Source organism: Terrapene carolina, unplaced genomic scaffold, assembly GCF_002925995.2.
Source record: "Terrapene carolina triunguis isolate 2854851 unplaced genomic scaffold, T_m_triunguis-2.0 Scaffold22, whole genome shotgun sequence".
In the NCBI taxonomy this organism is placed as follows: domain Eukaryota; kingdom Metazoa; phylum Chordata; order Testudines; family Emydidae; genus Terrapene; species Terrapene triunguis.
Genome location: NW_020664373.1, coordinates 5,273,898 through 5,287,334, shown reverse-complemented (window position 1 = coordinate 5,287,334; position 13,437 = coordinate 5,273,898). Strand labels below are relative to the sequence as shown.

Genomic DNA, 13,437 nt, shown 5'->3' with positions numbered 1-13,437 from the left:
CAAACTGTTATTTATCAAAGGCTTATACAAAATCTGGAGCCCTGATCAAGGTCCAGGGGCAGCACCACTCTAATAGAAATCCCCACACTTCCCGCTCCTCCCTTTTCAACGAATGGGGATTCAGAGGTTTTTGCTTTGCTTGGCATTGCCCTTGAACCCTGGGCCTCCCCCAGTTTTCAAAGTGGTCTTTGGTTAGTAGGTTCAGTCCTCAGACTATTATACATCTGTCAAAGTATTCAAGCCCTATGTTTGAGTGGAAAGGCATGAATAAGTAGTCAGGAGAGGTTAAAGAGATAGTTTAGAAAAGGATGAGGTGAAGATAAAGAGATTTTAGGGAGAAGTAGGAAGAGGCAGAAAGTACAAAGAGGAAAACATTATGTGGTGAAATAACAGTACAGCCCAGTCCAGTTCCTATGACTTGGGATTTGTATCCCTATCGATTGTCCCATATGTTCCTCTCCAGTAAAAAGTATTTTCTCCTGAGTTTCCATGGAGTCTCCAATAGAAATCTACACCACAATATCTGTCACCCAATCTGTCCCTTTCATATAATTTACGTAGCCAGTGTTTTACAGTTTCTCATTGACTTTTGTCAGGCATCCTCAGGATTCAGAAATACTTGTTATTTCAAGATCCTCTTCCATTGCCAAGCATCCTAGTTCATGGTGGGTTTGCTTTTAAGCTTCACACATTCTTATACAGACTTTTATAGTTTTATTTTTGGCCATGTGCCTACTTCTATTTAATTCCCCATTGCTTTTCTTGCATTTACAGGAGAAATGGTGGGATTATACAGTTTTGGGTAGTCAGGCATTCTGCACTGTACCTTACGCTTCAGAGTCATACGAAACCTATTAATGGGGTTTTCCCATTTTATCCGCTGCCTTCCACAAACTACTCTTCTACCTTTGAAGGCCTGACCTGAGTTTTTTAAACAAGAATTCTCTGGTTAAACTAGATGTAGAGGACTGATAGCGTGGTTGAACTCTGATGGGAAAACTCCCTCCTAGCTAACACTTAGTCAACAACGATGATTTTCATGCAAAATGCTAATATCATTATCCAGTTACGCTGAGGTGACCAAAGCTAAAATATAATTCAGAAACTTTCACTAAATTCTTTTTTGAACACATTAACAATAAAGATAGAGTTTTGAATTTTCTAAAAAACTTTACCTAAAGTTGTGCACATTGTTAGAAGAGAGAAAATAAATTTGCTTTCAAAGACAACGTTTGGCTAATTTTATGTAGCATAGGGTTACAAGCACTTGCCTTTCTTTCACTAATACTTGGTAAAAAATGTCTGAATTTCAAAACTGATGAAATTTTAAAAAATTGAAAATATATACACCTCTACCCCAATATAAGACGACCCAATATAACACGAATTCGGATATAACGCGGTAAAGCAGTGCTCGGGCGGGGGGCTGCGCACTCCGGCAGTTCAAAGCAAGTTCGATATAACGCGGTAAGATTTTTTGGCTTCCAAGAACAGCGTAGAGGTGTATATTTTGCAAATCTTCCCTTTCCCCCATTTTTTGCCAAACCACCTTCAATAACTCATTATAAAAAGCTGATCACCTTCCCTCTTTATGAGTCTATTCGCTATATTGAACTTTATTGGTTTTTGATGAAAGTTCTGTAAACCTTACAGAACTGACTAACCCATCACAATTGTAGTACTATCCTTTCAAGATCCACTCACATTGCATTAGCTTTCGTGTAACTTTTGAAAGACTGCAAACTTTTTTTTACAGAAACAATGGGATAAAATTCTGACCTCACTGAAATCAATGGCAAAAATTCTCACAGGTTTCAGTAGGGACAGGATTTTTCCCAACATATTCCAAATGGACCCTCACCTCATCTATAACCCAAAGTCAAAAACTGGCTCAAAAGACTGAGCACAAGATTACTTTGATACAAATTAACATCTACCAAGCACTATACAAATTCATGAAATAACTGAAATCAATTCAGCTGTTGTTTTTACCTGATATATTTTAAGAAACTGTTAATGAAACTGCATATATCATGAATAAGGCTACATTTTAGTCACGGGTATTTTTAGTCACAGATATTTTTGGGAACCACAGCCAATGGGAGCTGTGGGGGCAGTGCCTGCAGGCGGAGGCAACGTGCAGAGTTGCCTGGCCACACCTCCACCTTGGAGCTGAGCGAGGGGGATGTCACTGCTTCCGGGGAGCCCCCCAAATAAGCGCCGCCCACAGTCTGCCTCACCCCATCCCATGCCCCAACCCCTGACCCCTCCCACACCCAAACTCTGCTGGGGGGCGGGGAGGGGACAGTGTCCCAAGACTGCCCCAGGACCAGCCGGTGCAACTGGCACAGGGGCTGCCTGAGCTGCCCCGGAGCCAGGCGCACCGGCCACTGCAGAAGTCACGGAGATCACGGAAAGTCACGGAATCCGTGACCTCCATGACAAACTTGCAGCCTTAATCATGAGGTGTACATTGAGTAAGAGTTCTGCTGAACTGCTCGGGCCTGTCTCAAGTTTCTGTAATGAATGAGCCACAGGTCTAGGGTCATGCGCATGATGACACAAAGCACACCGTAAGAAAAGGACAAGAAAACATAGAAAGGAGCACAGCCCACAAGAAAGGCACCTAATAACTTGTTGCGAGAACTCAAGAGCAGTGAGGTAATAGTGGCTCACTGACAATAGGCTGGTTATATCCTTCTAATCTATTCATGACTAAACTTCACTTCCCATTCACTTGTTCTTTCCCACACCCACTTTTTAAACACATGCAGCTAAAGTGGCAAACACATTGCAAAGACACAAGCTATACTGAGTAAAAAACAAACCCAAACGCTACATAAAAAACAAAAATGCACAATCATAACATTCAGCTTGTTAGTTAACAATATATTTTAGCAACCCTGTGATAACTTATTACTGCTACCAGAAGGCTGTTGCTGTTTTAATTTTTTCTGTCTGTAATTGCTACCATTACTGTAACAGGATATATTTGAGAATCATGTTAGAATAGTGGCAACAGACACAAGGCAAAACTCTTTGTATTACACTGATAGAGAACTTAAATAATACATTGATCTGTTCAAAGCTGCCTAGGGGATTTAGTCACACAATTTCTATAAGTGGGAACTGTGTGGCTAGTTCCTCTGGCTGGCTTTGTGTTTTTATTTGTTTGTTTTAAAGAACCAATGGTCGATCAAGCCAGGTACCTATACATAACTGAGTGTGTTGAGGGTAGAGGAAGGAGGAAAGCAAGGCAACAGCAGCAAGTGTTCCTTTTTGCTAGTGACAAATAGGATTCTTCACACAACAACATGAGTTCTACTGTATCATTTTAAAACAGTGACAGGTGCCAAGGAAAAAAATATTAAGTATTGTTTCAGTATTACACATACTGTTTATAAAACTACACGCACATCAGTCAAAGGACACATCAGTCAAAGCAGAACCCTGTGACTTCTGAGAAGAGGGAATTTTTAGCCTCTCTTCTGAGCCAAGCTTAAAGATGGATTCCTGTGAGTCACAAGCCATTTTATTCATTCTCTCTTATCTCAGTCCTCCTGTTGGCACAATGTGAAGAACGATAATACATTTCTAGTTATGTTTTTGCCATCAGTTTAATACATTACAAGATACTGTCTTGTGGAAAAGTTTCTAATGTTACCGTGATTGTTCGAGTAAGAAAGCCTTCACTATGTAAATCAAGTCAGACCTATTTAAATGACACCATGGATAGACAAACCAAAGTAACACTCATTCTACTTAACATAAGACATTCTGCACTCTTATGTGTAGAAGCCCTCGCAGAAAAGAGAATTCCAATGTGGCATTTAGCTCCTTCCTTACCCGAAGTATCAGTGGGGACCTCATAGAAGGACAGGGGAACCAACTCAGCTTTTCCAGATTATTTAAGCCCAAGCCACAGGGGGGCAGAGAGCAAAAAGTTAGTACAGCCCAAAACCATATTTACTTCCATTGCTTTCCCCTTCATGCTGTGGAATCCCTTTTATTACACTATTATAACATCTAGGAGCCCATTGTGCTAGGCACTGTACAAACACAGATCAGAGACAGTCCCTGCCCAAAGAGCCTTAATTATAATAGACAACAGAGTCTCTGTCTCTCTTTTCTAGAGGACACTTGTATGCTAAAACTCACAAAAATAAGATTTCAGTATCCTGTGTGTCAGGGGACAGGATTCATTTTTTTAAAAAATTCTATACGTACGTACAAAAAAACAAGATCAACTGAGCCAAATCCTTGGCACATATATTCTTGATCTTTTCATCTAGCTGTAGTGTCAATCAATCAGCCATTTTGCCAGCCTGTCAAATGACTGGTTTATACTCGAGGAAACAGAAAAGTCTTCCTACAGATTTCTGTACAAATGGATAGCCATTAGTCTGAAAAAGAACTCTGATACCCTTGAATCATTAAACAAAAAAAAATTACATTTATATCAAGTCTTTAAAGCTACAGGATTCAAAAATTCTTTATAAAAAACAGCAGTCTCTTCTCCCACTGCTGAAATGCAGCTACTTTTGAAATGAAATAGCTCTACATAACCATTTGAGCCAGAAAATATGGGAGAATTCTTTTATCTAGTTAGAACAGAGGAATTTTACATCAAATGTAGATATTCAAATTACAATTTGCCCATTACACTTATTCTTTGCATTTTCATAGCACTTAGGAGCCCCAGTCATGAACCAGGACCCCATTGTACTAGGCACTGTACAAACACAGAACAAATCAAAACACCAGGCACACACGCCCATTAGAAAAGTATTGTGGAATTTTTAATGGAAAAAAGTAATCAGGACTCTGAGTCTGCTCCTGATCTAAAGGTGACATCTCCAGTTGGAGCTTTCCTTCACTAATGATTCAGAGTGAAGAGTTTCACCTACTGAATCAGCAACACTTCTTGCAACAACCCAGGTTTCACTTGGAGGTCTCTCATCCAAATATGAGCCAGGCCCAACCTTGATTAGTTTACAGAGAGATCATAGCTCGAGGAGGTATAGCTGCAGGCACTTGTTAAAGCAATTCTTTTAAGTAGTATCAGCATTACAGTGCATTAAACTCTCTAAGCATACACTGCAAATGTTTCACATACGTTATCAGTAAAGTTATCTTGATCATGTTAATTCCAGGACGATTTGTGATTCTTTACATGTTGTTAGTATTGCAAATGAACTGAATTCCAAATTGATATTTTCTACCCATCCCCCACATCCAAACCTGGGAATGACAGGTACGTTTTCTGATTATTATCAAAAAGACATTTTAAAAGAGAAAAGTTAACTATATTTAAAACTAGCTAGCTATCAATAAAGATATTATTTTTAAAGGTTCACCCATGACAATATTGAGGTTTTCATTCTTAAATTCAGTGTTTGCTTGCTTCATTTAAAAAAAAGAAAATGAGATAGTTAAAAGTCACACCTATACAGAGAGTAGTGGTCCAGGTAAAGTAGAGATTCTGCAAGTTGCTATAAAAAGTCAGCCCCCTTCCTCAAAGTTCAAAGTTACCATATTAGGCAAAAATAAGTTGCCTTGGGGGCAAATTTTTGGAATGCTCTAGAAGACATGCACAGAGCTCTGGAAGAAATACAAAGCATAATGCTATTACTTTTTAATGTAAAGATTTGCAAAACCAGATTGAAAATCCCTAATTTTTCTTTCAGGAGTAAGATTTTATTGTCAAGTGAGGATACTAAAGACACTGAAAAAATACATTTAAGTATTAGTCAAGAATGCAGTTGCATATGGGTGGGGTGAGTTTCAGAAGACCGACTATGTTCAAGACCTGAACAAGCTGTATCATGTACCATTTTTCTTCATGATCATTGCATCAAAAAAAAAAAAAAAAAAAAAAAAAAAAACCTACCACCACCCCCCACACACACTATTGGTGGGTGAACTCAGAAGTGTGCTCCTGAAATAGGTAGTTAGAACCTTAAGTTTTCTGTTTCAGTTGCAGGGTAAGAAGAAATATTGAAATGAGCCAGCTTAATCACCCAATTAAGTGGGATACGCTATTAGTACTGTTTTTGGGTATTAGTAGGGTGACTCTAGTTTGACCTTTCTTTGCATGTTGGATGAGTAAAATACTTCCTGCACCCAACATTCCAATGCTTATGGCACACATACTTATCTCCCTACTGAGATTTAAACATAGATTTTCTTCGGTTTAGCATGCCTTTCCCTCAGTGCATTCTGGTAGCTTGGTAGATTGTTAAACTGAAATTTAGTCAATTTAAAAAGAAAATCAGGACTAGTTTTAGATATTACCCTTGCCCGAGAGTCTCCCTTCTCTTTTTATGGGGTTTTCGGGAAAAATAATATTTCTATCTTTAATCTTGTTCAGTTATAGTAATCTTAGGTACTACTTTTCAGACAGAGATGCGATTTTTAAGCCAGCTGTGTCCCTTTATGTGGTCGTAGTCCTGTGTATGGTAAGGAAAAACAGGGAAGCAGACATTTAGCCCACAAAATTCTTCCATGACATATATGGATGCAACTGCCATGGACATCTTGGTCATCCTTTGTTCTCAAACACCCAAGGCTTGGGACATACATGTAAAGACTCCAAATGCTTAAGCAGATTTGTATCTTTGCTTATGAGAAATGTCCTATTACATGAGCAATGTTATGGATGTGCATTTTTGCAGAATCATGCCCTTGTCTGCCGCACAATGTGAGAATCTTCAGAATAGGAACCACTTCAGCTTCCACGAGTGAGAATCTAACACAGTAACAAGTCCTCTTCTTTAGGATCCTGAAATTTCTGAGTTCTTGGGCCCTAAAACTAAAGGTGCATGGTTGGAGACAAGGTACATAGATGATAGACACTCACTTTTCTGTTTAGATAAGCCCTAATTTGGAAAGCCCAGAATACATAAACTTGTAAACCCATATAGAGAGAGAAAAAAACCTACTTAGTATGACAATAACAATAGAAAAGTTCTTGCTCTGGGATGTTCAAGGATTTGCTGACCTCTCACATTCTTTATGTACTTGTAAAATAGGAACAGGCAAAATGTCCCTGGAGCTGGCAGACCAAGAGTTGTATTTCTCCCATAACAAAGCTTCAGAAAAATATATTGTGACTTTTTTTTTTTTGACTAAGGGTCTGTTTTTGTTTTTTGCTTGCATAACCAGACAACTGCCTTCATGGTTTTTAAACCATCAGTTAGATCCTGATGTAGTTGTTTGTTTAAGAAAGTACAAGGGAATTCCTGGGTCAAAACATATACCACAATTGTCAATTTCTTAGAAAACACACAATAATAATAATGCACCCTTGTCAAGTAAGTAATGTGTGCCTAAAACTGAAATATACATGATATATAATAGTGAAGCACAGCATACACATACATAAACACTTTTTACCCAATAGCCTTTTCTTTCTCTCATACAACATGTTTAATCACATTCCACGAGAACTTTTGTTTTAAATCAGATTTAAAATACTATGCTAAATAAATATTTTGTAAAATTAACAAAATCCCCATGGAAAACTCAGAATTAGGGCAATGAGTGCTAGCCTTTACTTTGAATTTTCCTGGCTTGTGTCAAAACTTTAATACAGTACAATAATATAAAAGCCTGAAGTAATTTCTACTATGGATGGGGGGGGGGGAATGTTCCTTCATTTCACTCATTTTCTCAACATTTCAACGGTCATTCAGAATTATTTGAAAGGTTTTTGATGGGGAGAAAAAGAAAATTAAAAGCAACGAACTGTTTTCTAGAAGTTTAAACCAGCAACATTTTGAAAGTTGTAAAGCTGACATGCTGTAGCCAAAAATAGCTATTAGGTACAGCCTTATAAATGGGTTTAACAAAAAGAATGGTTTCTCCGAACATACATAACTGTGCAATGAAATGTCAAACAAAACCCTGCCAAATATATATAGCAGGATTGATGTATATAATTGAAGAGTATTGTAGTGTTCTGATACAATTACACTATAAAAAATTACATAAGTAGTGAATAAACTAAAACTATAGAAGTACAGCTAAAGCACGTGTGCCCCTAGGTTTATTTTTCCAACAAGCAATAGAACACAACAGCCTAATAGTTAGGGAAGTTTATTGCTTTGTTTATTTACATTCTCACCCACCCCTCACCCCCTCCCCCATCCCACACCGTTGTTCTTCTATTACAGGTGCAGGCCAGTGCTAAAGAGGAGAAATGAGACAAGAAACAGCAGTATACTACTGGGGAGAGGGGAACTGTACCGTTTGGACAAGGAATTATTAGAAGGTTAAGAAATTATGAACCCATGATGTGATCAAGCAGGAACTAGGAGCAACAGGCAAATGTCTTCCACTGAAGCAACAAACTAGAAAACTCCAGCCGAGAAAGATCCCCCTTAAGTTCACGGGCACACTGCAATTCACATTAGGACCAAGAGCAACAAAAAATGACATTTTTATCATGCACTTTTCTCAAAATTGTTGCGCAACTTTCAAGCTTCTAAGTCTGATCATGATATGAGAAGCTTGTTAAAGAGACTGCGACCGTTTTCAGCAAGGGTCGATACAAGTATAGTGTTCCCATGACTGTCATTCATTATGCCAGCCTATTGTTTGGGTCGTGTAACGACTATAGAGATATGGTTAACCTGAGAGGTGAGGGAAAGGAGAGATTACATACAACGAAACGAAAGATAAGAAAAATGGGGGGAACGTGTCAGGTAACAGCCCTCGCTCTCCTGCAAAGGTATCTTACCTTGGTGATGATGAGAGGTTCCCCATGCTCTCTTCCTCCTTTTAAGGTAAAGCCCCAAGGAGCCCCTCCAGTCAGCAACACTTCCACCAATCTGTACCCATCGCCTCCTCTCTGCTCCACCATCATCATCATTATCTGCCCCTGATCCACAAACACTGCATTCAGCCGGGGATCTTTGTCTGGAAATCTCTCCGGTCCGCCTCTGAACTCCACGTTCTCCATGGCGCTGCCGAGCTGCTGCTTCTGCAGCTACTCTAAAGGCAGGTTCCTGCCCAAATGTCTCAGCTTCTTCCTAGCCGGATCCAGCGTGCTGCGGCTGACCTAGGAACCACATACCTAACAAGAGTTTCAAGCGTGGTCCCACGGGGGTGGAAGTGATCCACCCCTGCTCGCCTCCTCCTCCTCTTGATCCCGCTTGAATGTTGCAAGCATGGAGGCCACAGGAGCTGGGGGGGTTGCGAAACTGCTCTGTGCCCAAACCTGTGGGCACTTGGCAGCCCCAAGGCAGGCAGGCAGAGTTCACCCTGGCACTGCAGCGGGCTTGTTCGCAGCTGGAGGAGGAGGAAGCAGCTGCGATCTCCCTCCTTTGGCTCCCCCCAGGGGGGCAAATACTGCAGAACAGGGGGCAAAGTCACAGTGGGATTCGCAACTCCCCCCTGTAGGGGGGGTTCACCCGGGCGCTCACACAAGCGGGGAGGGGGGAGGACCCAGGCCAGGGGCCCGCACTGGGACGGGTGGAGGGGCTGAAACGTGCGCGGCGAGGTGGGGCCAGACAAAGGCAGAGGCCGGGCAGCAGCGGGGGGCCAACGCAGCGGCTTGCCCGGGCAGGACGTGAGGGTCATCGGTGGCCCGTGGCGCCCTCTCCGCATGCACGAGTGGGGAGCGGGGGAAGGGGGCAGCCGCCGGCACACAGGGGGCTGCTCCCCACCCCGGGCTGGGGTCTCATCCCCGCCGGGCAACCAGCCGTGACCGTGAGCAACCCCCAGCGGCTGCACCCGCCGCCCCCTCCTCCTCGCTCCTGCCTTCCCAGCGCTAACGCAGCGGAGCGGGGAGGAGGGGGCGGCAGCTGCTCAGGCCCTCAAGCCTCTCCCCCCAGCCAGCGCGCGTCTTGCCCCCCCTGCTCGGGCCGGGGATCGGGGGCTCTGTGGCGGGGCGGGAAGGGTTAACTGCTTTGTGTGCGGGGTCGGGTCCGCAAGCCCCGGCCCCCTGGCGGGCTTAGCGGCGTCGCTGAGCGGGCTGGAGCAGCGGCCGAGGGCGGCGCTTCTGCTTGGTCTCGCTCTCGCCCCGGCTCCTTCCACCCTGATTTGTTGCCCTCCCTGGAGCGCATCCCCTACCTGGCAGGCGGGCGGAGCCTCGGCTCTGGCAGCTGGCCCGGCTCCTGCGCCCCCACAGTCCCTCTAGCGGCAGCCAGCGAGACAAGCAGGCCAGGGGCTCAGTCCCGCTCCCGGTGCAGCCAAGGCACAAAATTCCCCTGGGCAACTCCCAGCGGAAGCAGGAGCTGGCCCCCACTTTGCAAGTAGCAGGGGGTAGCCGTGTTAGTCTGTATCCACAAAAACAAGGAGGAATCCGGTGGCACCTTAAAGACTAACAGATTTATTTGGGCATAAGCTTTTGTGGGTAAAAACCACTTCACTTGCACCTGAAGAAGAGGGATGTTTTACCCACGAAAGCTTATGAGCAAATAAATCTGTTAGTTTTTAAGGTGCCACCAGACTCCTCACTTTGCAAGGGACTGAATGCCCATACACCTGCTGCACCCACTTGCCTTTCCCTACAGGCTTTAGCTACTTGCTCCAGGGCCCCCCGGAGCCTATAGTTATGTGTATTGGGGCAGCAGCTAGGAGACCCAATCATGGAGCAGAGCCCCATTGGGCTGGGAGGGGGGTGCTGTCCATAAATTACATAACACATTTTTGGTGATTTTCAAGACCCTCCCCCTTGTAACACTGAAGCAAACGCTCTGTCATGGAACCCACCCATTCCCCCTTATGCAGTACATCATTTATGGACAGCCCTTAGGCACTGGCCGAAAACAGCACAAAAAGACAGCACTTGCCCCAAAGACCTTACCATCTAAGTATTAGAGGGGGCAATGTCTGGTTACAGATAGATGGGGACAGTACAGGGAAACAATAAGACAATATTGGTCAATGCACTAAGCAGTGGTCTCAGTTTTCTATAGGCATCACAGCAAAGGAGATTTGAGGGAGGAAAATAATACCGCAGAACGCAACATTCTTTACAAAGGCGGACAAATATCATTTCATGGATAGGCAAGGCACTCCGTTTTCAGGTTTTATTTTGTTAAATAAATTCCCTGGAATTTATTGGTGTTTGTTCAAAAAAAATTAAAGTTGGATGAAAATTGGTGCCTAAAATTAAATTAATAGTTTTCTGGGTAAATACTGGGAGAAAGGAGCACAGGGGAAAAAGCAAGAAATAGAGAAACGTAAGGGTACGTCTACACAGCACACACAAAAAAAAAAAGAAAAATTCCATGGCAGCGAGTCTGAGAGCCTGGATCAACTGAGCTCTGAGGCGATTGGGAAGGGTCTCCGAGTTTGGGTTCCAGCCTGAACCCAAACGTCCAAACAGATATTTTTAGCCCTGTAAGGTGAGCCCTGCCAGACCAAGTCAGTTGACCTGGGCTCTGAGGTTTGCTGCTGTGGGGGGTTTTTTTTAGCTGTGTAGTGTTACCCTAAGATTATTGAAAGTAAAAGCAGTTAAATGCCTTAGTTTATTTGCACATCTATTTGTGTGTGCATATACAGTAGTTTCTGCTACATTGCCTTACTTTAGCAGACAGCCTGGCATTTACACGTAGACTAATTTATTATTAACATAAACACAATTTCTTAATGTAATGTATTGATTTTCTTAACATAATCAATATTTTCATGTACACCTCTACCCCGCTATAACGTGGTCGTGGGGAGCCAAAAATCCCTACCGCGTTATAGCTGAAACCCCATTATATCGGGGTAGGGGCGGCAGGGCTCCGGTGGTGATTTAAAGAGCTCCAGGCTCCACTGCGGGGAGCCCCAGGCCCTTTAAATCGCCAGTGGAGCCCCGCTGCCACAGCCCCGGAGTAAGGGCGGCAGGGCTCCAGCGGTGATTTAAAGGGCCCGGGGCTCCCCGCAGCACCGGAGCCCTGCCGCCCCTACCCCGGGGCTGCGGCAGCGGGGCTTGCCGGCGATTTAAAGGGTCCGGGGCGGCAGGGCTCTGGTGGTGATTTAAAGGGCCCGGGGCGCCCCACAGCAGCCAGAGCCCTGGACCCTTTAAAGCGCTCCCGGAGCCCCGCTGCTACCGCGCTATACGCGAACCCGTGTTATATCAGGTCGCGTTATAGCAGGGTAGATGTGTACTTAAGTGGTCAAAAATTAAGGTGAAAATCAGTGGAAAACTTACAGCTTTTGTAAAATCTGGGAAATTTTCTTTAAAATAGGTAAAAACCAAAAACAAAGAGCCTTGTAAGGAAACAGATGCAGAGTTTGGAATTTGCCCAGTGTCACAAGTGAGTTGGGACTAGATCCACAAGGGGACTTAGGTACTGGAACACTGAGCATGCCTACCGAATCAGGTCCCATAGTCTAGATAGGTGGAGGAATGCCTATTTTCCCCTTGCATTATGGATTGCTCGGGGGCTTCGGCATGAAATCAGCATCCAGATGCCTAGAGTGAAACAGCAGTGCACATGCCCAGAGATAGGCTCTGAGTTAACTTTTACAGCAAAAATTTAGGTGGTGAGTGAGTTTTGACACCAACAGGGTTAGGCAGCAGCCAAGCAAGGGTATGGGATTCGCAGTGGTGCCTAAAACTGAGATTTGGGTGCCTAAATCACCTAAATCACTGTAGGTGTTTATGATAGTACTATACTAATCCATCTGATTATGTATTTATTTAATCATTCTCGCTGTTTTTATGATAAAGGCAGAGGCAGATTTACCATGAAACAAACAGTGCGGTGGCAAGGGGCCCCCAATGACAGGGGGCCCCCAAAATTCAGGACAAATCTCATCTGACAACCTGCTGGCGGCGCAGCAGGGCTCAGACAGGCAGGCTGCCTGCATTCTGTGGCCGGTGGCCCCACATTGCTCCCAGAAGTGGCTGGCTGCGGGCACATCTCTGCATGCCCCTGGCCGGGGGGAGGTGGCTGCGCACACTGCCCCCACCCCAGGCAGTGCACGGAGACCCACTGCCCCGTCACCCCCAAGGGGCGCGCAGTGACATGCCAGCAGCAGCACAGCAGGGCTAAGGTGACTCCTTGCCCACGTTGCCTCCCTCCCTTCGCATCATGCCACTCCCGGAAGCAGCTGGCATGTCCCTGCGACTCCTGGGGGGGTGTCTCCGCACTTTGCCCCCACCCCAAGTGCTGACTCCGCAGCTCCCATTGGCCGGAATGGCGGCCAATGGGAGCTGTGGTGGCGGCGCCTGCGGGCAGCAGCATGCAGAGACCCCCGACCCCCTGGCCTAGGAGCCACTGCCAGAGGGGTGTGCCGGTCACTTTGGGAGCTGCACCACCCAAGGTAAACGCCACCCCCTGACTCCTCCCGCACCCCAACCCCCTGTCCCTGCCCAGAGCCCGCACCCAAACTTCCTCCCAGAGCCCGCACCCCTCACCCCTCCTGCACCCCAACCCCCTGCCCCAATCAAGGTACCTCATTTTATTTTCATTTACTTCCTATTACTTATAATAT

At 44.6% G+C, this 13,437-nt stretch overlaps 1 protein-coding gene across 3 annotated transcripts in view; it reads right to left on the bottom strand.

Annotated features, from left to right (window-relative positions):
* LOC112117173 (protein Shroom2) overlaps positions 1 to 9,463 on the bottom strand; it is a 191,483-nt gene extending 182,020 nt beyond the window's left edge. For all 3 annotated transcript variants that reach the window (XM_024215069.2, XM_024215070.2, XM_024215071.2), the window contains exon 1: positions 8,741 to 9,463. In XM_024215069.2, coding sequence (XP_024070837.2) covers positions 8,741 to 8,962 — 222 coding nt within the window. In that variant the 5' untranslated portion in view covers positions 8,963 to 9,463. The remainder of the gene's footprint in view (positions 1 to 8,740) is intronic.
* Positions 9,464 to 13,437: the final 3,974 nt, after the last annotated feature.